This window comes from Nicotiana tabacum, chromosome 7, assembly GCF_000715075.1.
Source record: "Nicotiana tabacum cultivar K326 chromosome 7, ASM71507v2, whole genome shotgun sequence".
In the NCBI taxonomy this organism is placed as follows: Eukaryota; Viridiplantae; Streptophyta; class Magnoliopsida; order Solanales; family Solanaceae; genus Nicotiana; species Nicotiana tabacum.
The window spans coordinates 105,323,514-105,350,311 of NC_134086.1; the positions used below are offsets into that span (position 1 = coordinate 105,323,514).

Genomic DNA, 26,798 nt, shown 5'->3' on the forward strand with positions numbered 1-26,798 from the left:
TAATGATTGTGGGAAAACTAAAAGCATAAAGAAAAGGTTGGCGATATTACCAAACTCAAAATGATTCTCTCACGCTACTTTTTTCAACATCATCATAAAATTTCACTAGTAAAACTAAAAATTGAAAACAAGAAGTTCTTTTTTTTATGATAATAATAGCGTTAATTATCAATCATGATTTCTTGCATAAGCTAAGCTACTAATTTCATTTATCAAAAAAAAAAAACATACTACAAAAGAATGAAAAAATCAAGAAACAAAAACTCAACTGGGAAAATTGTTTTGGCCCCCTGCCTAGTGGATGTAAAGTGAAGTTGCTACCGTTCTTTCTATCAATAGAAATTTCTAATATTCACAACAAATAGAGAAAATCAACTCTCTCAAACAGCTACAACATAAGAAAAATTAATAATATAAACAACGAATATGTAATTTAAACTTGAATCTTCTTATTTCTAATACCTCTAATTAATTGAAAAAACCTGTATTCGACCGAAAATGTTGATAAGAAACCCAATGATACACGACTCTTTCTCCTCTCAAGAGTAATTAATTTTTAGATATTTTAATTAATAACCATAATGGTGCAGTTTTCACTAGCAATTTAATAACACCAGTGTTCATACAATTGGATAATTATACCCATAATATTAGTACTAATCTTTTTGAAACTACACCAAACTTTGACTAAAACCAAATCAGACCTGATCTACTTTTCCACACGCAGGAAAATGCAAAAAGAAAGACAGAAGTAAATGATTAAAAAGATTTCTAAAGAACTCAATTTTCATATTTTATACGAAACACTACAATTATTTTTCGATTTTTATTATTATTATAGTCCTATTGCACTGCATTTTACACATTTTCTTAACACTTGAAAGCAAAGAGAATTTACAGTCATACAAAACGACAACCCCCCCCCCCCCCCCCCCCACCACACACACCCTTTCTTCCATTCCTTATCCTCCAAATTATCAAATCCTCATGCGGTTCTTGTATACACATACGTAGACCTGCACACACCCAATCCCAACCATTTCCTCGTCCTTATCTTCCTCTCAGATCAAACGAGTGATGAGCATGCAGATTTTGCAGGGTCCCACATGGCAGGAAGCAAGAACCTACGCCCATTCACCCCATGGGCATTATAGCTAGCGCCGGTACTCTTATCAACAAGTACTTGACCCGGATAACCTGGATATGAACCCGACCCAAACATCCCAGTACACGCCGAAACAGCCTCCAAAGGCGCCGTCGCTGGGCCCTGAAAATACCCATTATTAAACGGGTTCGTTACAGTTCCCGCCAACACCGTAGCCACGTTGATAATCATTCCGTCAACACCAACGTCGCCGTTAGGCGCAACTAACGGCGGAGACTGTGGACCGTAAATGGGCTGATGAAACGGCCAGGCACACTGACCCGCACACTGAGTCTCCGAGTTACCAACCCAAGCATAAGCAAAACGGATTTTGCCGCGTGTCGAACCATGGGTCCCACATCTGCTCATACAAAAACCTTCAACAAAAACATCCTTCGCCGTTAACACCAAGTTAACAGACCTGCCCATATGACCACCTTTCGAAGCCAAATACACAATATGCGAATTTTTCAGAGATTTTCCTAGAGAATAATTTTCGTCTAGGATTTGTTTCCCTACTATGAGGGTAGAGGCACCAGTTTTGTATTTTTCAGTTGTTTTCCACCAAGATGCAGCTGAAGGAAGCGGGGCTTTTGGGGAGTTGAGAGATTGAAGAAAATCAACGATTATGGACCGTTGGATGGGTGTGAACTTACCGTACCAGATGAGATTAACGGTGATGGTTCCTTTTAAAAGAGCACCGTTATGGTATTTGAGAACAAGGGGTTGTTCCTTTACCAGAGCAGCCATGGAAGCTACGAAGAGAGAAGTGGAACATAAGAGGAGCAGTAGGATTGAAGGTACAGTGGCAGAACTGTAATTTGAAGCCATATTGGAGGATTAAGAAGACTTTACAAAAGCGTATTGTACAAGGGAGAAGGGAGAAGAAGAAGAGCAGAGTAATTGAGAAGGAAAGCAGAGTGGTATTTATAAGACTTGGGAAGTAGAGGAGACAGCTGTAGGAAAGGAGATGTCAACATCGGGATGTGACACGTGGAGTATTGTAATTGGGTCATGGTGGAGACTAAGGGAGGGGGAGTATATGCCAGGCTGGAATGTTCTGATGATGACGTGGTGGTCTACACGGGAGATCTTTAATGAAGGAGAGTTTAAGCAAAGGCAGAGAAAGGCAGAGTAGGCATGGTTCTGAACGTGACGTGGAGTCATGGCATTGCATGCAGCGATGTTGACGTGTGTGTTACACTGAGTCTTTATTATTTTCTTTATTATAATAAATATATCTCATTAAAAATAAAATTCCGATTTTTAGCTTTAACCGGGGAATCTGAAAACGGTTATACAGTAAAAATTAGAAATTGTGCTAATGATAATCAAATTTTGTGAGTGGCTAAAACGGAAATGATTCTAGGCCCTTCCAGCCATTTTCGTAATAGGAAAGAGTGATACCATTTTCGTAGTAGGAAAGAGTCGTTTGGTATATAGACAAGTTATATAGACATTATAACACAGGAATTAGTAATACATAAAATATTTCTTTTTGGGTGTTTGATGCGTTGCACTAAAATTGATATGTAAGATTATTTAAAATATTTTTTTATTTTTTAAACAAATAAACAATGAATTTACAGTGATATCGTTGAATGCTTACCTTCATGGCTCTAGAAAAATGAGGAGAATATTTATATCCTATTGGTGTTTTATCCATGTTTAAGTTATACGTGAATTAGTTATTAATGTTATTGGTGACAGAGACAGAACTAGAATTTCAAGTTTATGGGTTCAGAATTTTAGTCGTTTTAAACTATTGGGTTCTAAATTAATAATTTATACTATATATATTCACGATTTTTTTAAGACAAAGACATGATTCGAACCAAAGCTACTGAGTTCGGTTGAATTTAAACTACTGGGTTCTAAAATAATAATTTATACTATATATATTCACAATTTTTTTTAAGACAAAGACAAGATTCGAACCAAAGCTACTGAGTTCAATTGAACTCGCTCGGGATACTCTAGCCCCGCAATAATACATCATTTAGTGTATTAAGTTATACATGATCTAAAATATCAATCAAATATTGAACAAAAATATACCAAATTATATATCACGATTATTTTTCTTTATACATTTTACCAGACGATCTCTCAGTGTTCGGAGCTAATAAGCTAGTAACTATATCAAAATATCCAAGTATTGCTAAATAGTAACGATGTTAATTTTGAATTAATATTGGTAAAACCATACCCAAAAAAACAAAGGTGCACAATGGGACATAGAAAGTAATGTGATAAAGTTCAAAATTGGGAATTGGTAAACAAGAAAAAAGCCATGGACCACGCGGCCTACATTAGGCCTTGGAGTTGGTAGAGAACCTTGAGGACCACACAGTCCGTAGATTTCCAGTAATATCCAATTTTTTTCTAGGAGACGATTGTTTCTTACCATCATGAGGAAATTGGACTACTATATATATATATATATCTGTTCTTGCCCATCTTTTTTGTATTCAGAACCAAATAATGAATGATAAGATAATTTTTTGTTACAATAGGAACACTATAAATAGCTAGGTCGAATCTGATCCTAATCTTTATTTAAAAGTATCTAAAACAAAAGGTTAGGTGCCAAGTTTTTTTTGAGTAAAATTAGAAATGAACTGAAGCTAAAAGGAAAGCTGTTTTGCATTATGAGGGCAAGGAAGATAGGACCACTCAAGGAAGAAATGCATCAGCAATGGTGACTTTAGGTGCAGTATTTCAGATTCCCAGGCCACTACTGTTTCTCTTATTTTGTATGTTTCCATTTTTTCAAAACACTGCGGCGCCACATATTATATTTGAATGAATTGATTATCAAATGTTGAATGGATTATACTCCGGTTCACTTTTATGGATGATTGAAGTTCAACTTTTTTGTAACAAAAATAGTACTAGTAATTCGAATTTTAATACCTACACCATTTTATTTACACATTTAAAATGTTCGTATTATCATAAAAATTTCATTGTATATTCAAAAATAATAAATTCTAAAAATATATTTTTTGACATGATTTAACATCTTTATTTCCTTCTTAACTCTGTTCAGTAACAGTATAAAATAAAAAGAATGAAGTAATAAAATTAGGAGTAACTTGGTGCGCGAATCTTTCAATGCACATTGGGTAGTGCTGAATATAGTTAATTATAAAAGCATTCCGTATGAATATTTTAATTGGGTAGACTTCCTAGAAGGAGCAAATATAAAATAAATATTTCATCCATTTTAGTTTGATTGAACTTTTTTTTTTTTTGAGTACGATAGTCAAATTAACTAGTTTTCTGTGTAAATTCGGATATAAATTTTTTAAGTTTTTTGAAACAAAATTAGTATATTTAAAAACTATATAAAAAATATTATTTCATCCGTTTTATTTTATGTGAATTTATTTTCTTTTTACTACATATAAAAAAAGATGGCCCATTTCTATAGCTGGAAACAATTTATCTTTATACAATAATTTATAGCCACAAAAAATATATGTGTCTCATTTTACACCACAAGTTCAAACGTCTTCAATTTTCTCTTAAACTTTGTGTCCAATTATATAAGTTCACATAAATTAAATTTGTAAATTATACTCCCTCCGGTCCAAAATAAGTGATTTTTTGGCCTTTTTCTTGTGGTCCAAAATAAGTGATTTTCCAGATTTCAAGAATGAATTAATTATTTTTTTCCTATATTGTTCTTGGAGTAAATAGTGTTGGAATATGTATTAGGAGTGTTTATGTGAGATAGTAAAGGTTAATATCGTCAATTCTATTGCTAATTAATGCTAAAAGGTGGATTTCTTAATCTGAGTGAAAACATCCAAAAAAATCACTTATTTTGAACCGGAGGGAGTAATAGTTAACAATTCAAAATATACAAAACTATATGTAAAACATATGCTTAAAAAGATATTGTTTGATTTATCAAATAGTAATAACTCGTTCTTTAAATCCCAAACCGATTCGCATTTTTGAGAACCATACATGTCAATTGGCAGTGCCGGAAGCAGAATTAACTTTCAGGGGTTTAAAAAAATTATAAAAATTATAGTTAATGAAAATAGAATTACTTTATAAAGATTATGAGCCCTCTTGATCACTACGTTATACTTTGAATTGATTCGGATGAACGAACACACTTCCGTCCGCCCGTCAATTGGTAACTTATGTTCAAGGAACAACTGGATGACAATAAGCGAGTTATACCCTACGATTCATTTCCCAAAGTTGGTGTAAGTGGGGGCATTTTTTTGCTGCTCTTATTTGGGAGGCGAAACATTAGTGGGTTGTTGAGTCTTGAAACAAGTGACTAGTTTTGGAAAAAGCTTTTTAAAAGTGATGTGCTTGGGTTTTTTAAACGCGCAGTCGACTCGAATATGGAAGGACGGCTGCCGACCATCCTCTTCGATTTTCACTATTGATTTCTTTTGTTCTGTTCTGTGGTTTTGTATTTTGCAGTTAAAACACGAGATGTCCTAGTGGGCGTTTGGACATAGCAATCGTAAATTTTCGAAAAAAGTAAATTTTTTTAATTAAAATAATATTTAAAAATAAAAATTATGTTTGAACATAAATACAATTTAAAGTTATTTTTGATTTTTTGTGAGTGATTTGAAGTGAAAATATTGAAAATCAGCTTTTTAGAGTATTTTAAATTTTCGAAAAATTTTGAAACTCAACTTCAAATAAAAATTAAAATTTTCATTGACAAACACTAATTCCGAAAAAAAAAAATCGACAAAAAATAAAAATTTCTTATGGCAAAACGGGCCCTTAGAGTCTGCCAAAATAAATTTGAAAAATCAACTAAAGAGAAAAATAAGCAATTCAGCTACTTGTTTGTGTATTGAAGTTCTTACAATGAAGAAGTTGTCGGGTGGTAGTAATTTTGTACTAGGTTGAAGTGATCTTATTAAGATTAAAATGAAAAAACAGAAATTATAGATGGGATTCGACTATTGTATATGAATTCTGATGAATTGACTTTGGAAGCTTAAAATACTTGTGTTTTTATAGGTTTTGATCTTCCAAATAAAGCGACCAATAATTACAGAGTTTTGACGTAAATATTCGGACCTTTGTATGGTCCAAATTTGACAACCACCACCATTATCGAGTAGGACGAGGAACGAGATTATCATGATGCACTGTCTGATAGTTGTCATGGTGAAATGCAACGATTGAGGGCGGTCAGTCGATGCATGACATCCACGACAATATAAATTTGGTGGGAGACAGTAAGAATATGCCTTTCGAATATTCTCTATGTTGTATTTTTTAGGGTTTTTTGGGAGATTGTCTCTTATAAATAGGAAGAGTGAGTAAAGAAGAAGGGGATGGGAGAAACAAGACAAAAGAACACTTTGTAAAAGAATCATCTGAGTGTGAATAAAAAAGCAGTCATGTTCATCCGAGAAGATCAAAAGATTCTCCAATCATCTCATACTTATTCCCCCCTCAACGTCGATTGCATCTATTAAGATTGATTATGCATTTAAGCCTTCACATTTATGAGCATTTATTTGATTCCAACATATTCGTTACATCATACTCTCTCCGGTTCAAAATAAGTGATTTTTTGGATGTTTTCACACAGATTAAGAAACCCACCTTTTAGCATTAATTAGCAATGAGATTGATCATATTAACTTTTACTATCTCACATAAACACTCCTAACACATATTCCAGCACTATTTACTCCAAGGACAATGTAGGAAAAAAATAATTAATTCATTTTTGAAATCTAAAAAATCATTTATTTTGGACCATAAAAAAAATACCAAATTATTACTTATTTTGGACCGGAGGAAGTATATCTTACTTACTTTTTTTCTTCACTTGATCTAAATTTTATTGTGCTTGACTAAGATTGATCTCATCTTTATCATTAGATGGTTTAATCATAAAGGTTTTGACATCTTCTGGTCAAACAACCTTCGGTCGCCTTTTAGAAAGCAAACTTAAGAAAATTCTATAAATTCGGTTGTTGCTGTAATCATATAAAATGGTTCATCAAGACAAGATTATATACACAACTGAAAGACGTAGAACTGTCGAAAGCGTAATGCAGTCACATAAACAATTCTTAACTCAAACTTATTTACTTACACCAAAAAAAAAAAAATCAAACTCACATACAATTGAATTATTTTTAAAGATATATAACATTAAATCTGTATTTATAATCAGTTTTCTATTTGCGAAGAGAAGCCTTAGCATAAAAATAATTTCTTTAAAAAATGCAAAGCAAGATTGTATATAATAAAATTAATGTGATGGAAAAATACAAGAAATCGAAGAATCGCGTGTGGAGGAAGATGCGTAACGTCGGCAAATTAACCCCCCTCCTCCACCCCCCACCCCCAATTCTCCATTCTCAAACGACAAGAACTTGCGTCCTACGGTCAAATGTGGATGAGTATCGAATAAGGTAGGTACGTAGTACATAGTTTGAAACTTGAAAGGTGTCCCTAAGAATGGTCCCAAAAACTCCAATTCAGTTCCAAAGACAAATCATTTCAAAAAATCCAAAAGATAGGCCGTAGGACGGTAGGGCCATTTTAGGCAATTATAGTATGTTTGACAAACCTTTTAAAATCTTTTGGAGAAGTGTTTGTATGGAGATAAAATCTGTCTCGTGATACACCCTAGTCTACGACATGATAAGCCAAGTTCGAAATATCATAACAGAGGGACGAGACAGAGGTAGAGGTCTCATCAATTCGGAGTCCAGGACCATACCGCCCACCATTGAAAAGATCGGGATCATGGTTCGGGATCGGTCCTAGCCTTGATTAACCTCAAAGAACGTTGTCCGGTAATCAATCTAGGCCAACAGAAGGCCGTGATATCCGTGACCGACCAAATATCACTGCGAAAATTTCGGCACGTATCGATAGAAAATCGGCAATCAGTTAATTAGAAATTTTTTACCTTTTATAAGAATATTACCGAGAATGAGACTCTCCTATTATATAAATGGAGTCTAGTTTTTCATAACAAACATTGTAACACGTGTTCCAAGGCAATATACTATCATTTTCTCTGCTATTTAGCTTTTTTCACTTGTTCATGAGTATTGAATATAACAAGCCCGGATCGAGGGTAAACAATTTCACTAAGGCTTAAACTGTCTTGTTCGTATGGTTTGAATTCATTTTATCTTTACTTGTTCAATCTAATCCAATTTATAGCTTTGTGTCAACTTAATTTGTGTATCCTTAAAACAACTTATAAATTTAATTGTTGTCCGATTTTGAGTGTAAACATTATTTTTTTTCTCAAAAACACTTTAAGTAAAAACCAACTTGCATTTAATTAATTAATATGAAAAAAAAGAACAGTAATTAGTATTTGATCAAACTTTTAAAAAGTACTTTTAAGTAGTTTTTTTAAAAGTATACTTTTCAAAAAATATTTTTGAAAAAAATATTTTTTTTTTTGTTTCTCAAAAATTACTCCTGTTTCTAGTCCTTCCGTTTCAATTGTAGAAATATATCATTCTTGAAACAGAGTAATATGAAAAGTGTGTCATTTAAATTGAAATAGAGAGCATATTCAATATCACCTTGATTTAGGGCCGGGCATATATCGGGTAAAACCGATAACCCGAACCGTTAATTGTTTATTGGGTTATCGGGTTATTGGGTTAACGGTTCGGTAATGGTTTAGAATTTTTTTTACTATTGGGTTATCGGATCGGGCCTCGGTTTGCCAATTTTGTTAATGGGTTAACCAATAACCCAATAAGAATTAATAAAATTACGACTTTACCCTTAAGTATATACATATGCTAGGGCTTGAGTTTATTCTCTCATATTCCTTCTCAATCGCACTCTTTAGTTGCTTCATCTTCATTTTTCATAAACCTTACTAGTTACTCTTAGCGTAAGTCTTTAATCTTATACATTAGGTTTTTAATTTCTAATGCAAAGCCCCAGAAAAATTTGCTAAGTAATTTAAAATTTCGTGGTGTCAAGGTAGGCTAATTATTTTATTTTGTGTGCGAATGAGGATTCATGATATAATGGATATTAATTGGATATGTTAATAAGTGTATAAGTCATATTATAAGTGATTTGAGGTCTAAGGAGAGGCCTAAGTCTAAGCCAAGTTGGAAAATTTCATAATGGACTAAAGTTGTGAATGAGTACGCACAAGACCTCACTTTGGACAATCATATCTCCAGTTATGTAAGGTGTTGTGTGATGCACAACCTATCAAATTAAAGATCTTTGAGTCTAGTTTCCGACGCATCAAACCGTTCGTCATTTGAGGTGTATATAGAAAATTACGACCATTTTACTGGGCATGTGTCTTATGCGCGCCCAGGTGCGCGGCGGAAGCGCGGCCGCGCATATTGAGAAGCATTCTGCCTCGTGAGCGCGGTCTTAGCACGGGCGCGCTAGTAGCAGACCTCCAAATACACCTAAGGACGGAAAATGAGAGGATTTAAGTTATTTTTCAAGACTAGGACATCCTCTCCATCCCCAATCCGGCCAAGGCATCCAATTGCACACCTAAGGTGAGTTTTTAAGTGTATTTTTATGGTGATTTCACTTCTCAATCACTAGTTAAAATATGATTTTGATTGGATTTCATAGGATTTCTTCAAAATCTCAAGAACATCCCAAAAGTTGTCTTTCAAGATTTAATCTACAAGAGGTAATCTTTTACCCTTAGACTTACATATATGGAGTTATTATGGAAATATGAGTATAAATTAAGTATTGTAACTCATGGGATGGTGATTGGAAGCCATAGTTGCCTAACCTAGGTTGTGTTGGTGTTGTAGAGATTGTGAGATGGGTTATTGAGGTATGATTCTTGGGTGTAATAGTATTATGTATACATACATGTACAAATTAGGTTTGTGGGAAGATTGTTGAACATAAATAAGTAAAGATTGGGTTGGGGAATGAAGGAAATCTTGTAAAAGAGATTTGAAATCAAGATGCTCAACTAGTGTTTGATAAAATGCTCAAATGAGCTTAAATAATGAATATCTTCCTAATTTGTGTTCAACTTTGTTATGTCTCAAGTAGATTGGGATTTCTAGGATTTTCGGAACGTCGTAGTAACTTAAGGAAAGCTTAAACAAGGCATGTGTGGATAAAACCCCGTCTCTTAGAAATTGAGCTTCCATGGTGCCCGTATAAATGTTGTAAGTTCGAAACGTGATTGATGCAGTACTTGTTATGTTAATTGAATTATTGTTGTGAAAATGTATGTGGTAGGTACTTCTTCATGTGTTTAATGTGTTATTCTTTGTAGATGGAGGATGTGTGGAGAACATGATCTATGTGCTAAATGCCTAAATGTCATGCCAAGGTTACTTTGGAACTAATATGCCAAACTTGATAAATTTCCTTCTATGTTTATGACTTAAATTGCTTTTGTATATGCCTATGACTTTAAGTGGTAAGGTAAATGTTGGAAATGGGAACAATGTGAAACGTGAGTTATGAAATATGGAAATTGTGGCCCCACGCGCCGGTAAACTATTACATATGTAGCCAAAGATTGGTGTGAGATGAACAATGGAAAATGGTAACGTCTCAGGGAGGCGGCTTAGCCGATCGGGCCGTGATCGGACACCATGATATATACACATGGTGGTAATGTATTGATGATTGAAACTGAAAAGTGTGAATGAAATAATGGTAACGTCTCCGGGAGATGGCTTAGCCGATCGGGCCGTGATCGGACTCCGCTCAAAGAAGCGGTGGCAAAGTGGATAATGATGCAACAATGTGGAATGCTCCAATCTAAAATTTCAGAAACTATGTGAAAATCATGTTAACCTCCTTATATTAATGACATGGTGCTTATTTGAAACTTTGTTGTCTTTATGATTTCCTCTTTACTCTTGTATGTAAGTTCTTTCTAACTAGATAGTGTTTCGTTATACATATTAGTACTATTCGATGGCACTAACGTCCCTTTTGTCGGGGGCGCTATGTCTTTAAATGGATGTAGGTGTTTCTATAGCAGACAGTGTTGGTCGCAACTAGTGACGCATCATCCTTTCAGCTGACTTAGTGAGCCCCACTTCGTTTCGGGGTCCTGTTTCATCTGTTTATCATGTACATTGTATTTGAGGTATAGCCGGAGCCTTGTTGTCGGCATTTTCATATTACTCTTCAGTTGTATTTAGAGGCTCAGTAGACAGGTTGTGGGTAGTGTCGGGTATTGGAATTAAAGTAGAAATATTGATGTTTGGCAATGATGTATAAAACTTGTAATATCATCAAAATTGTGAACGAAGTTGTTAATAGAAATGAAATGGAATTGTTAATGACATATTTATAGAATATCTAAATAAAATAAAGCATGGTTTCCTTAGTTATATTGAGTTGGGTAGGAAGTGTTGATAAGGCTTGCTCAGTCGGGTTTACTCGGTTGAGCGCCGGTCGCGCTCCTCAAATTTTGGGGCGTGACATCTATAACAAAATTCATCTTCATATTGATATTTTTGACTGTTAATAATTATTTTTTTTATTTCTTAATTTTGTGAGCTTACGTTGTGCAGCCTATACCTACTACCAATTTCTCTACGCACGTATCAATTCTCAATCGACAATCTTCGTCAGTTTCAGGTATATTTTTTAACACTATTCTTCTCTACAGTACGCTGAGCTTTGACAGCATGATAATATTTTCTTGCCTTCTAATTGTTTTTCATTTATGTGTTAGTATTACCCATGCACATATCAAGATTTTGCTCTACTTCTTTTTGCAAGTTAGGCATATGACAAACAACATCCATTTTATCTTGCACTGTTACTACTATATGTTTGGACTTGTTAATTTTAAGGTGAAATTGCTACTACTTTGTATTATTATTAATGTATTTGGATAACTGTTGTTGAAGAATTAGTACTATTCTAGTTGTGGTCACTCGGCAGAACGCAGAAATGAGTAGTATACTATATGTGAATTCTTCTTTTTTTGCTTAACTCTAGATTGAGTTATCTTATGGGGTAAACCGATAATCGAACTGATAATGATCGATAACCGATTAACCGATATCTTATCGGTTCGGTTATCCGTTTATAAAATTTGTAAACTGATAACCGATATGCTAAACCGATAATATTCATAATCGAACCGAACCGACCGATGCACACCCCTACCTTGACTCCTTCTATAAGATTGGCTAAACACCTTAACTTTATAAAGGTTAAAAAAAAATAAAAAATTGTCGAAAGCAATTTAGCCAAACAAGCAATTAGCGGACTGGAGAGTTGCCGGCTGGCACGTGGTCTCATTTGCCTGAAAAAGTAGTACTGCAATATTGGCCAGTGACCGTACGCATGTGTGCCCTGTTAGATTTTAGTCCTGCTACTGCACTGCAAAAGTGTGCAGATAGAGAGGACAATTGGACAAAAGTGAAATAAAAGCAAAGCAGAACTTTTTTTCCCTTTTTTGTCCTTCAATTTTTAGTACCTCAAAGTCTTTTGTCCCTAATCTAGATAAAAAATCCAATTTCCAAAGTGCACAAACAATACGCTTCACCCATGACACCATCGTACCCTGTTTAGTACTACTTAAAAAATACGGTACTTAGAACCAGTTTGTTCATAAGAAGATTTCTCTTTTCAAAACAAAAATCTAAAATATGTTTGTGCATTAAATTTTACAAGTTTTATAAAAAAATTGAAGATGAGTTTTTCAAAAAACCTTTTCAAATTTTCAATTTTTTTTCTCCCTCACAAAACTGTACTTTCACCGGTTCAAAATTAAGTGTTTTTTTGGTCTTTTTTATGGTCCAAAATAAGTGATTTTTTTTCTTTCAAATTTCAAGAATGAATTAATTATTTTTTTCCTACATTGCCGTTGGAGTAAATAGTATTGGAGTATGTGCTAGGAGTGTTTATGTGAAGAGATAGTAAAGGTTAATATGGTCAATTTCATTACTAATTAATGTTAAAAGGTGGATTTCTTAATATGTGTGAAAACAACTAAAAATCACTTATTTTGGACCGAAGCGAGTAACATTTTTTCAAATGAAATGCATATCCAAATATAATTTCAAATTACAAATACTATTTTTCAGCTTATCTCTATGTTGGCCCAAGTGAAGTTGGTTTTGAAGATGACAAAAGAACTCAAGCATGAACCAGGTCCATTCATAGTAGACACAGACACGGGCAGAATCAAACATAAGAGATGCACGTGAGAGAAATAAGCTTAACTTGTTATATCTGATACCTCCTGATCGAAAAAGGTTGCATAATTGATAATGAGTAGGACTCCTTACTCGAAGAGAACACTATCCAAGATAAGGAAAGAGTTAGAGTTTGAAGTTAACTAGAACTCTTCCATCAAGGAAGAGTAGCATTAGAACTCTAGTTATTTTCTACTCTACTAACTCTATAAATTGCAGGATGTTCTCACTTTACATGCACGTACAAAAGCTGAAGTTAAATGTAAGTTGAGTGCAAAATATTAAGGCATTTTGCAAGCAATTCTTGTGTGATTCAAGTGTGCGAACCTGAAGCTACATAAACCAGATAGAAGAACCAGTTCCAAGTGTCTGTCTTTTATTCTTTCAATTGTAGTAGGTGTTTTCATATTGTACCTTTCAGCTTTATGTAGAAGCAATTGTAATCGGTACTTCGAGTATTCAAGTTAGAGTTAACTTGAAGTTATTGCAATAGTTAGAGGCCGATTTCCACAATGAGATTAGAGGTAATCCTTAGGTTTATAAAGAGTTTTATAAATGCTATTTTGACTCAGTGATTTAGTAAAGTGTCGGGAAAAATCCTACCGAGTAGTAGGTCGTAGTTTTTTCACCTTTTGAGCCGGGTATTTTTCACCTAAAAATACTTGTGTTCTTTACTTTTCGCATTTATTATTTCCCAATAGTAGTTTAAAGAACACATAGAAGAACCATGTTCTTCTATAATCTGTGCACGCGAAAATTTGACACCACACAAATCACCCCTCCCCCATTGCGTGGCATTGAAGTATAAAACATCAATTGGTATCAGAGCAGATTATCCTTGAAGAGGCTAACACCTTAGGAACAGATTAAGATGAGTGCACCACCTGAAAACTGGAAAGGACAATCCACTGCTATTCTTTAATGACTAGTACTACTCTTGGTGAAAAAACAGGATAAGAGACCATATTATAGGAGAGGACTATGAGCTATTGGACATTGTCACCATGGTTCATTAGCTACTTTGAAGAAAAATACTGAAGGAGTAGATGTGTCAAAGACAAGAGTTGATTGTACATAATTACTAATCCAACCTCTAGAATCAAAACTAGATCTTCTTTGAAGAACATTTGTGCTTTTGATGCTTTTCTATCTCTTATTGAACCTAAGAATATTGCTAATGCTTTGCAGGATGCTGACTGGGTGAATGCAATGCAGGATGAACTCAACCAATTTGAGAGAAGTCAAGTTTGGCATCTGCTACCAAGACTCAAGGACAGATCAGTAATTGGCACTAAATAGGTCTTCAGAAACAAACTTGATAAAGATGAAACTGCTATAAGGAACAATGCAAGATTGGTGGTTCAAGGGTATAGTCAAGAGGAGGGCATAGACTATGATGAGACCTTGCTCCAGTTACAAGATTGGAAGCTATTAGACTTATTATTGTCACGACCCAAACCAATGGGCCGCGACAGACACCCGGTACCTTACTTGACTGAGTACCAATATAACGTATATCTTTTGTATCATACTATCATAGGTAAATGAGCCAGAGAGGCTATCGTGAGATAAGTAGAATAAAACATAGAGAAATACTCGACATTGGATGATCCAACATATAATCCAAACTTATACATATGACGTATGGGCCTATAAGGCCGGCATGATCCTTTATATACTCAAAACATAGGCCGACAAGGCCATACAAGAATCTGTATACATGACATCTGTCTACAAGCCTCTAAGAATACATAATATCGTAAAGGTCGAGAGAGAGCCCCACCATACCAAACAATACACATCTAAATTATACTGACCAAACAAGCAACTCCAGAGCAAATGGAGTGCACCAACATCTTCCGCTAAGTTGATCACCTACTTGGAGGACTCACGACCTGTCTATCGGGACCTGCGGGCATGAAACGCAGCGTCCCCAGGCAAAAAAGACATCAGTACGAATAATGTACCGAGTATGTAAGGAACATAAATAAGTACATAACAGACATGAAAGAATTATAGAGTAAATGTCTCAACCTGTAAGTCTAGATAACTCTGTAAATCATGAAATAACTATAGTGTCATGCATATACGTATGAATGTCATGTCATGTCATGCATAGGTACATATTTCATAACATCACCAGGCCTCTGAGGGCATCCCATCATATCATCTTGGCCATTTGTGGGCAAAATCATCAATGTATACCAGTTGATCAGGTGGTGGTGCGTATATAACGCCATAACCTTTTCCTATGTCATATATAAATATATATATATATATATATATATATATATATATATATATATATATATATATATACGTATATAATTGCTGTTTGAATCATATTTCAGCCACTGTGGGCAACATCATCATCATATACCAGCTGATCAGGTGGTGGTGCGTATATAACGCCGTAACCTTTTCCCATATCCCATATACATATATTTACATATATACGCGTATATAACGCCATCTGGTCATGGGTCAATGCACATGTATAAATGAGTGAAATGCATGAAAAATATATAATAATCTCGATATTCCTTCCGGATAAACTTTTCCAACTGCGTATTATTCTGAGACCCATGAACAAAAGATAATAATAATTCTTATGGGGAATCAAGAATATAGACACCCCTACTATTTCTATGAATAGAGTAATTTATAGAAATAGTGTATTTGCTCGTTTCTTCAGTATAATTTGGACCATGCCAAAAGAAAGAAAGGAGGGCCCTAACACACCTGATCCGATTCTCCTGATAATCCCTTTAACACCTGTTGATTGCGACAATACATAACGGCGGATCGAAGTGGAGAAAAATCCATGAACTCATACATTGCTGAATTCTTGAAAGCTCATATTTTTGAATAATGTAATCTTCACGTTTTTTTGAAGAATGAAATCTTCATATTGATAAGGTTTCTTAGCAATCTGGTTGAATTTTGGTGAAAGAGTGAAATTTTCATTTTGACTAAAAAATCTAAGCTTTTTAAAAGACCAAGATTCAAGTCTATCTTGTAATTCTTACACATTTTTAGCCACTAAGCACCTATGACTTATTAGTCATCGGTTTGAATAGTGACCTACTGCCACGTGGCGAGTGGGGTGAAGATTATTAATTCAAACCCATTTATTAGTTAATTGGGTAATGTTCCGTTACCCGATATTTAATCAATTACTCGCACAATTTAAATATTGCCCCAAATTACTTAAAATTATACTTATAATTAATATACTTTTTATACATTATACTATCGTGGTCATATGATATCTTATATGGTACTAGTTCATAACTATCAGGTATTATCGCTCGACCCGTATTTTATCCCAAATGCCAAACGTGGACGTACATTCATTTTCTTTGACTTGTTGTTCCTTTCACCTTCACGAATTTACTCACCGCTTGTGAATAGCATAATCCTTATAATCTCCAAATAATTTTTTACTTGAACTGATGTTAATTACCTTACGACAAATTCAACGTGCAATACTATAGGGTGCGACATCGTCGTAATTTGGTACTGCGAAGCTTAACATCATCGTAATATAATCCCGTAGGAAGAAATATTGACATGATACTGCGGGGCGTAACATCATTCCCCCCTTTGGAACATTCGTCCTCGAATGTTGGTTGATGCACTTATCATTTTCGTAACCCATAACTCTTGCAAATACTTTAATATTTTTCTTCTCATTTAGGCAAACATTCTTTGAATAAATTCAAAGGTCGGGGCATTCCCCCCTTTAGGCCTCGTTCCCTTGTCATGACTTGTGATCGACTTCCTTCTAATCTCGTAACCATTGCTACCTCCTATCATGCACCCTCTAAGATACTGACCTTGTAAGTGTGCCTATGCGACCTTTCTCTCCTTTTTCCTCCATCTTTTAGCCAATCTCTAGGCCTTACTTTGTAAACATATACAAGGCTAAGTAGGATGTCTCTCTGAGCATCTGTAGGAGTACTGAAGTTCTTCGCTCGGTACTTTGTAGAATTTGCGAATATGGCTATACCTTATTTCATAGACCTGGTTATCCATTGGTATGCCTTTACTGTATCTACGTAGGTCATACTATACCATAATTCTTTCTTCGATTTATTGTTACTGAGGTCTGCAACCAACTCTAGGTTACTCTCGTTGCTTATCCTTAAGATTGATGGCCTAATCTCATCTCATACTGTGTAACTTTTATTCATCCATTATTGATTCACCTTAATATTGATCTACAATCTACCACGGATCACTTGAAACTTCTTACGTAATCACTAGTGCTGACGTCTCATCGGAGAACATCTAAAATGATTAGACTGATCCACTTAGGGGCGATACCATGCTTCCATAACTGTATTTCATAGCATCCCAATATGATGCACCTTACATGAGTATTTTAATTCTGTATAATTCATGAATCCCTTCCTTTTTTTCAAATCATTACTCAATCGAAGGGACAAACGTCATCCTTTATTTATCACAATTACACCTTCATTCTGCTACCAGGGCAGCATTCTATTTCTTCTAAATGCTACTAGTGTTAGACTCCTTTGAGTTCACTCAAGCTATATTGAGCTTTCTATAATTTAGAGGAACCATTAGTTCCTTTGTTTTTACAGGCTTAATCCCGAGGACTAATATATTTTCGTCACCTCTCCATTGCCTTCTTCTTATCCTTACTCTTGTCTTTCTAAAACCTTGTCGTTCTACCATACTTTAGCTTTCGACCTTCACATATCTATTTATACTACGTGCAACCTTCCTTCAACTTTCTTGCCCTATAGATTTCCTTATGTTATTTTTGAACATCAAACGAGATATCACATTGTCTCAAACTCTTCTTTACTCTATTAACTAGACCTCTCGATACCTAGAAACCATTAGCTGGAAGATATGCCACTAATGACTTCGCTATCATTTCTGGATACTGAATCCCAACGCTTCTAGCCCTCTATCTCAAGTATGGATTATTCACAACCTTCTCCATCTGAGTATCTCATACGTTGTTCACATTTACCTTACTTTCCTTAAAATCTCGCATCACATATTCTATCTCTTTCATGACCTCTCTTCCACAAAGGTATAATTCACATTTACAAATTGAAGTTCTATCATAATACTTACACTTCTGGGTCATACACAATTCAGTGGTAGCTCCATACTGGTACTCTTCTAACTAGCTCAATCGTAGAGCCGTTATAGAATATGACTACTGTACTATTTCTCTTGTACTTCTGATATTAAGAGTGATTTCTGCAATGTTCTCAATCATGATGCTTGTAACTTTCTGGGTCCAATAAGCACACTCTTAATTTACTTATTTGATGTAAGTCTTTAGTTTCCTCTTTCTTCTGATTGGACTTTATGTCGGCTTAAGTTATCTCCCGATCTGTGGTTCATGGTATTAATTATTCTGTTTAGCCTTTCATGGGCACTGAGGAATATGCATGATACAATCCTTGACAATTCAATCCTTTGTCTATGTCTTGGGCTCAATTCTTTCTTTTAACTTATATTGGTGTCTTCTACAGCTGTATGAATGTTAGTATATATGCTGCATGGATAATATTCCAAAATCGTAAGTGTGTTCATGACGTAAATAACTCTGGATTACTGATCGAATAATTCCTTCCATTCCTTCTCAGCTTTCTTTAATGTAGGCAATTACTTTTCCTGGTCTTTCTACCCTCTTGTTGCGTGCATACTTAACTTATCTTAGTGCCCATACATATTGGAATTCCATAGCACTCATATAATCTTGAATATCACTTCTAATTTTTACCTCCCGTCTATTAGCCACGGTAGGTGCCACTTTCCTTTGGAGTGCTTACAATGTTGTTGTGAGACTGTTGTTACACGACCATTTCCTCTTTAGGTCGTTGTGCTTAGGCTGAAGCCTTCTTCCTTATTTCCTCATCTAGTCTTCCATTGTAGTACTTAGGGAGAACCCTTGACTCTCGTAAAGCTGTGAGCTTATTACGGACCTTTTGATGTTCTTCCTTGCCTATAATCATCCGCAGTTGCTTACTTCCATGCCCTTGTGCTTGTATGGTTTCTTCTGTACTGATATTTTGACTGCCTTCATAGTGACACTTTCTTTTATCCTTGTAACATTCATACGGTACCTTTAACTATCCCGACTCTTGTTTGAATATATCTCAAGTATTATAATGACATTACTTCGATGCTGAATTCTCCATGTTGTGTTTTACTATGTTTATCTTACATGATCTGATGACTCGTCTGTAACCTCTCGTTTAGCCAAAACTGAGATCTTCCTGATCAATTACTAACTACTCGTTGGCCCATTCTCATATCAATATTCCTCGTAATCTTTCTTGGGTTATTTCCTTTGTCTTAACTTACGTTTTGCACTGGTTCCTTATTTATTAATAACAGCTCAGGCAGGAATCTTTACTTTCTCTCCTTGACATCGTGGTTGCACAATATTCTTGAATCGTAGAGTAGCTGATTTGGATAAGTGACATGTCATTCCTTTTTCATTTTTATCGCATTCTTCTTTTACCATTCCATAGTCACTAGAATCACTTAATTATGTTTTAATGCAACATCACTCAATATTCCCCCATTTAGGGGAGTACTAAGACTTGGAGCTACGACGACCTGCCTATAGATATTTTTCCTCTCCATCCTTGGTGTCCTTTTGCATCATCAATGACCCTTAATCGCCTTGAGGTAATCTTTCTATATCAAGGATAACAAAATTCCTCATTCACAATGGTGACACTTAGTGTAACTGGCACATAAAGTCCCTTAAGCTTAACTTTGCTCATATTGCTTGCTTTAAGGAAGTGTCTTCCTGAATGACCATTCTCTGAATTTCTCATGAATCTTCTTCTGTTGTCCATTCTATTATTGCCAGAACGAAATCTGAAACTCTCATGTAGCCGGGTATTATCCAATCACTCAGTCCCTAATTCATGTTTAGTTTATCTTGTTCACCAGCCCATATATAGTTCTCTTATTCTAGGGTCTAATATTTCCTTCCGGTAGTTGCGTTGGAGTCATGAACTTTATTTTTCTAAGTGAGGATATGACTACATGGCCAATACTCTTTTGTTGTCTCAAGGCCTATCACCTCTTATCTTTTCCTTCACTTGACTATAGACTCTGTAATATTGTCATCTTTTTGAACTGTCGTTCATCCATATATCACATCTTACTCTTAATGCTTCATTAGATCTCTTCTTATATCATGCTAATATTTATGTCTATCACTTTATTCTAAAAATACGAACAAGATATTCCTTTGCTCTTAGCTCCCCTGGCTCCATCCATTGGCTCTTCAAGTTGCCTAACATTCTCCCTCTACTAGGGTCGAGAGCCATACTAAGGTAATATTTATCCCTTCAAGGTTTCTAGTTCCTATCATTGCAGTACTCGTATCTAGCTATACTTTTTTAATGTGCACCATCTGGGTGTCTCACAAGGAGATCTATTAGCACATTTACAATATCCTTCGGCAATGTCAACTAATACAAGCAAGCCACTCAATAATTTGGGTTACCCTAACCCCAGCTGGATCTTGATATTATGTCCTTCTCTTAAACTATATTTATTAGCTCCCATATAGCATAACTTAGAACGGTGTGGCCAATTATACACATCTCTGTTACTATTGAAGATAACTCAGAATGCTTGTATCTCTCTTCCTGAATGGTAATAAGGATAATCTTTATTAATTGGGTACCTCGTACCCTTCTTCACCTTGCTTCTTTTACTTGCTGCAACTCGTGTCTAACTTCCGATTCTATTATTCCATTTTACCGTAAGACTAGATAAGTATTCTTTCCTAAATGCTCCTTATCAAGAACTGTACACCTTTTAGTACATGCATGATCTGTTGAAGACCTCTCATTTACTCATCATAAGCAAGATGCAAAAATCAAGTTCCTCTAACTCAAAAATTTCACGCTATATCTCTTATCGATTGCCTTTCTGAATATTGGCATCGTCTTATTATGAATAGAATTTTGGGATTTGTATTCTTATAAGTGAGCTCCACCACACGATCTAGATTAAGAAGAAAGAGTAACAATCCTAAATATCCTGTAGCCTCCTGCTTATAAGTATGGTGCGTGGCACACCCATAAATAAGACTCTACTAGACATGGCTTGTATACTCCCTAGGACAGAACTGCTCTGATACCACTTTTGTCATGACCCAAACCGATGGGCCGCGATAGGCACCTGGTACCTTACTCAACCGAGTACCAGCATAACGTATATTTTTGTATCATACTATCATAGGTAAATGATCTAGAGAGGCTATCGTGAGATAAGTAGAATAAGACATGAAGAAATACACGACATTGGACGATCCAACATGTAGTCCAAACTTATACATATGACATACAGGCCTATAAGGCCGGCATGATCCTTCATATACTCAAAACAGAGGCCGACAGGGCCATACAAGAATATGTAAATATGGCATATGTCTACAAGCCTCTAAGAATACATAATATCGTAAAGGTTAGGAGAGAGACCCGCCATACCAAACAATACACATCTAAATTATACTGACCAAACAAGCAACTCTGGAGCAAATGGAGTGCACCAACATCTTCCGCTGAGCTGATCGCCTACTTAGGGGACTCGTGACCTGTCTATCAGGACCTGCGGGCATGAAATGCAGCGTCCCCAGGAAAAAGGGACATCAGTACGAATAATATACCGAGTATGTAAGGAACATAAATAAGTACATAACAGACATGGAAGAATTATAGAGTAAATGTCTCAACCTATAAGTCTGGATAACTCTATAAATCATGAAATAACTGTAGTGTCATGCATATGCGTATGAATGTGATGTCATACATAGGTACATATTTTATAACATCACTAGGCCTATAAGGGTATCCCATCATATCATCTTGGCCACTGTGGGCAAAATCATCAACGTATACCAGCTGATCAGGTCGTGGTGCATATATAATGCCATAACCTTTTCTCATATCCCATATAAATATTATATATATATATATACGCGTATATAATGCCGTTTGAATCATATTTCAGCCATTGTGGGCAACATCATCATCATATACCAGCTGATCAGGTGGTCGTGTTTATATAACACCGTAACCTTTTCCCATATCCCATATACAAATATTTACATATATACGCGTATATAACGTTATCTGGTCATGGGTCAATGCACATGTATAAATGGGTGAAATGTATGAAAAATACATAATAATCTCGATATTCCTTACGGTAAACTTTTCCAACTGCGTATTATTCTGAGACCGATGAATAGAAGATAATAATAATTCTCATGGGGAATCAAGAATATAGACACCCCTACCATTTTTATGAATAGAGTAATTTATAGAAATAGTGTATTTGCTCGTTTCTTCAGTATAATTTGGACCATGCTAAAAGAAAGAAGGGAGGACCTTAATATACCTGAACAGATTCTCCTGACAATCCCTTTAACAGCTGTTGATTGCGACAACACGTAATGGCAGATCGAAGTAGAGGAAAATCCATGAACTCGTACGTTACTGAATTCTTGAAAGCTCATATTTTTGAATAATGTAATCTTCACATTTTTTTGAAGAATGAAATCTTCATATTGATAAGGTTTCTTAGCAATCTGGTTGAATTTTGGTGAAAGAGTGAAATTTTCATTTTGACTAAAAACTCTAAGCTTTTTAAAAGACAAAGATTCAAGTCTATCTTGTAATTCTCACACGTTTTTAGCCACTAAGAACCTATGACTTATTAGTCATAGGTTTGAATGGTGGACTACTGCCACGTAGCGAGTGGGGGTGGAGATTATTAATCCAAACTCACTTATTAGTTAACTAGGTAATGTCCCGTTACCCGTTATCTAACCAATTACTCGCACAATTTAAAAATTGCCCCAAATTACTTAAAATTCTACTTATAATTAATATACTTTTTATACATTATACTATCGTGGTCATATGGTATCTTTTATGGTACTAGTTCATAACTTGCAGGTATTATCGCTCGACTCATATTTTATCCCAAATGTCAAACGTGGACGAACATTCATTTTCTTTGACTTGCTTTTCCTTTCACCTTCACGAATTCACTCACCACTTGTGAAATAGCATAATCCTTATAATCTCCAAATAATTTTTTACTTGGACTGATATTAATTACCTTATGATACATTCAACGTACAATACTACAGGGTGCGACATTGTCGTAATTTGGTACTGCAAAGCATAACATCATCATAATATAATACTGTAGGACGAAATATTGCGGGGCGTAACAATTATAACCTTTGCTGCTTACATGGACTTCACTCTCTATTAGATGGATGTCAAGAGTGCCTTCCTCAATGGCTATTTAAATGAAGAAGTGTTTGTTAAGCAACCTCCAAGCTTTGAAAGTAAGGAATGTCCTGATAATATGTACAAGCGTGACAAGGCACTTTATGGGCTCAAGCGGGCTCCAAGAGCATGATATAAAAAATTATCAAAATTCTTACTTGAGCATGACTACAAGAGAGGTAAAATTGATAATACTTTATTCTTGAAGGAAAAAGATAAAGATCTCTTGGTAGTTCAAATATACTTTAATGATATAATATTTGGAGCAACTACTGTTAAGCTAAGTAAAGAATTTGCTAAACTAATGAGGAGTGAATTTGAAATGAGTATGATGGGTGAGCTTAATTTCTTTTTAGGCTGATAAATTAAACAAAACTCAAATGAAACTATGATCCATCAGCAGAAATATGTGAAAGAGTTGCTTAAAAGGTTTAAAATGGAAGAATCAAAGGAAATCGATACTCATATAGCAACAACCACAAAATTGGATATAGAGGAACCTGGTTCATCTATTGATAAGAAGTTGTATAGGAGAATGATTGGTTCTCTTTTATATCTCACTGCTAGCATACCTGACATTATTTTTAATGTAGGCCTTTGTGCTCGATTTCAGGTAAATCTAAAGGAGTCTCACTTGACTACTGTCAAGAGAATCTTGAGATACTTGCAAGACACCACTGACCTTTGTTTTTGGTATTCAAAAGGTAGTAACTTCAACTTAGTGGGATATGGTGATGTTGATTATGCAAGTTTTCTTATGGATAGAAAGAGCACTTTAGGTATAGCACACTTTCTTAGTTCATGTCTTGTGTCTTAGGCTATAAAAAGGTAATATATGGTCTTATCTATTGTCGAAGCTGAGTATGTTGATGCTTCCTCATGTTGTGCTCAATTGTTGTAGATCAAACATTAATTAACGAATTTTGAAATTGATGTAGGTTGTATCCCTATATTTCGTGATAACACTAGTGCCATTAGTATGACCAAGAACCCAGTTCATCATAAGAGAACTAAGCACATAAATGTTAGACATCATTTTTGAGAGACAACTATGAAAAGGGTTTGATCACTATGGAATTTTGTGCTACTGATAAGTAAATAGCTGACATCTTCACAAAATCTCTAAGTAGAGATCACTTTGAAAGAAACATGTTGGAATTAGGGACGATTAAGATCACCTAAAAGGAACCAGTTCTAACTCAAAATTTGGTTAGAAAATTGTGAATTTTTATACATAATTAGATTAGATTTTGCTCAGTCTCATACTTTCATAAGTATACTCTTTTGCCATGTGCTAATATGACTCATTAATCTCTAATAATATTATCTTTATTTTCTTGGAAAATTCAGACATACACAAGAGATTTTTCAGTGAAGAACCTGGTTCATCAAGATTATTTGGTACGTATTCTCCACTTTTCATAGTTTGAAGTAATTATATTTGGATCATGATTAAGAGAAGAGTCCCATTCAATCTCAAACCCCATTGTACTTATCCGTTACAAAAATGGACCAATTTTGTTCAAAAAAGGAGTCCAAACCACATTAAGTGCCTAGATCCTAAGGAATTTCTCCAACGTCTTTTCAAAATAGAAATGTAGTTTGATTAGACTTATGAAAAGGTTGACGTTACTCAGTTGAACTCCTCCTCTTTATATTGATTAGGCTTGACTTGTTTCTTCACTTCTAAATCTTCAAGCCATCAAAATTCTCTCCAACTTCTCTCATCTTCCATACATACTCAAACTTTCTTTTCTTACTCCCAAGCACAAAAATGGATAACACCCTGAGAATCCCTCATCACCACCTAAGGAAACCTCACCCACACCTATTTGATACACCTTCAACTACTCCCATCTCTAAGAAAGGAAGGGTAAAATGATGGCTCACAAGGTTGTTACTGGTGGAGAGCAAATCAAGAAAATCAATGAAAAATTAAAAGCAAGTAGGGAAGAAGAACCCCCGAAAACTGATGAGTCATTCAAGTCTGCAACTGAGGGGGAAAATGGTTTCTTTTGAGTCTAAACAGGTAATGTCTGGCCCTAAAGTTAATCCTGAAACTATTTCTGAAGTTGCTACGAATTTGGAGAATAGGTTTGTTCTAGTAGGATCTATGAAAGGTGTTGAAACTACTAAGTCTGGAAAAGTGGGTGGTAAAAATAAAAAGATAAAAGAAAAAGAAAGAGAGGGTGCTCGAAGTACTGTGGGGGAATGGGAAAAGGAGTGGTTGAATCTTCACCCACTCATGTTGGCCTAACTAAAGAATCAGGTACTATGGTAGTCTGGGGTGATGAATGATGGAGAAAAGCAGAGTGTGAGAGAAATAGGGGGAAGTGGGTCTGGAGAAGCCGCTGAGGGGTTGGTTAGACTAGGAAAGAATATTGAAGAACCTGTTCCATCTGAACAGGAAACTCTCGCAGACCTACTTAAAATGGTGACTAATAGTTACAATCCTAAGAATAAAGGAAGTTCATGAGTAAAAATCTTTGGAACTACTAGGGCAAACAAGAAGAGAGAGGCTGCCTCTTCTATCCCTATAGACACTCTTCCCATGAGAGGAAGAGCTAGAAGGAGTTAGAAGAAGTAGACTGAGGCTGAACTAGAAAAAGCCTTAGAGGAAAGTAAGAGAAAACGACTACTAAGGGAAAAAAGAAGGTGGTTGAGCCTGTTGAAATTGATGAGATGGACATGGTCCTTCGGGATGAAGATGAGATAGAAGAAGTGGAGGCTATGATGCCAAAAGCTAAAAAATACAAGACTTCCACAAAGAAGTCTATTTCAAAGACAAAGTCTGTTGAGCCATCCACTTTGGATAAAAGAACCAGGTATGCTGTGAAATCAAGAAAGGTGAAAATGATGGAGGAATAAGAATGGAGTGGAGAAGAAGAAGAAGAAGAATCTGATGTTGAAAAGGACAAGATGGTTAAGTTTGGGAAGAGAACCATTTTAAAAGGTAGACTCCTGAGGGATTTGAAGGAAGAAGGATTGTTACTGCTGGAGAAGTTACAGTTGCAAGGCTGGAAGGACATGGTCCTTCAGATGGACGGAAGGCTGGTCAGAACTGAGATTGTGGAGTTCATGACTAACTATGAGATCAAAGATGGAAGGGTCACCAGTGTAGTTAAGGGGGTGATAGTGACTTTTGATGATAAAGAACTGGGAGAA

General features: G+C 35.3%; 1 protein-coding gene across 1 annotated transcript; it reads right to left on the minus strand.

The window, feature by feature from the left end:
* Positions 1 to 768: 768 nt before the first annotated feature.
* LOC107822785 (protein EXORDIUM-like 2) lies at positions 769 to 2,055 on the minus strand. Its single transcript, XM_016649661.2, has one exon. The coding sequence runs from the start codon at positions 1,973 to 1,975 to the stop codon at positions 1,067 to 1,069; it is 909 nt and encodes a 302-aa protein (XP_016505147.1). The 5' UTR covers positions 1,976 to 2,055; the 3' UTR covers positions 769 to 1,066.
* Positions 2,056 to 26,798: the final 24,743 nt, after the last annotated feature.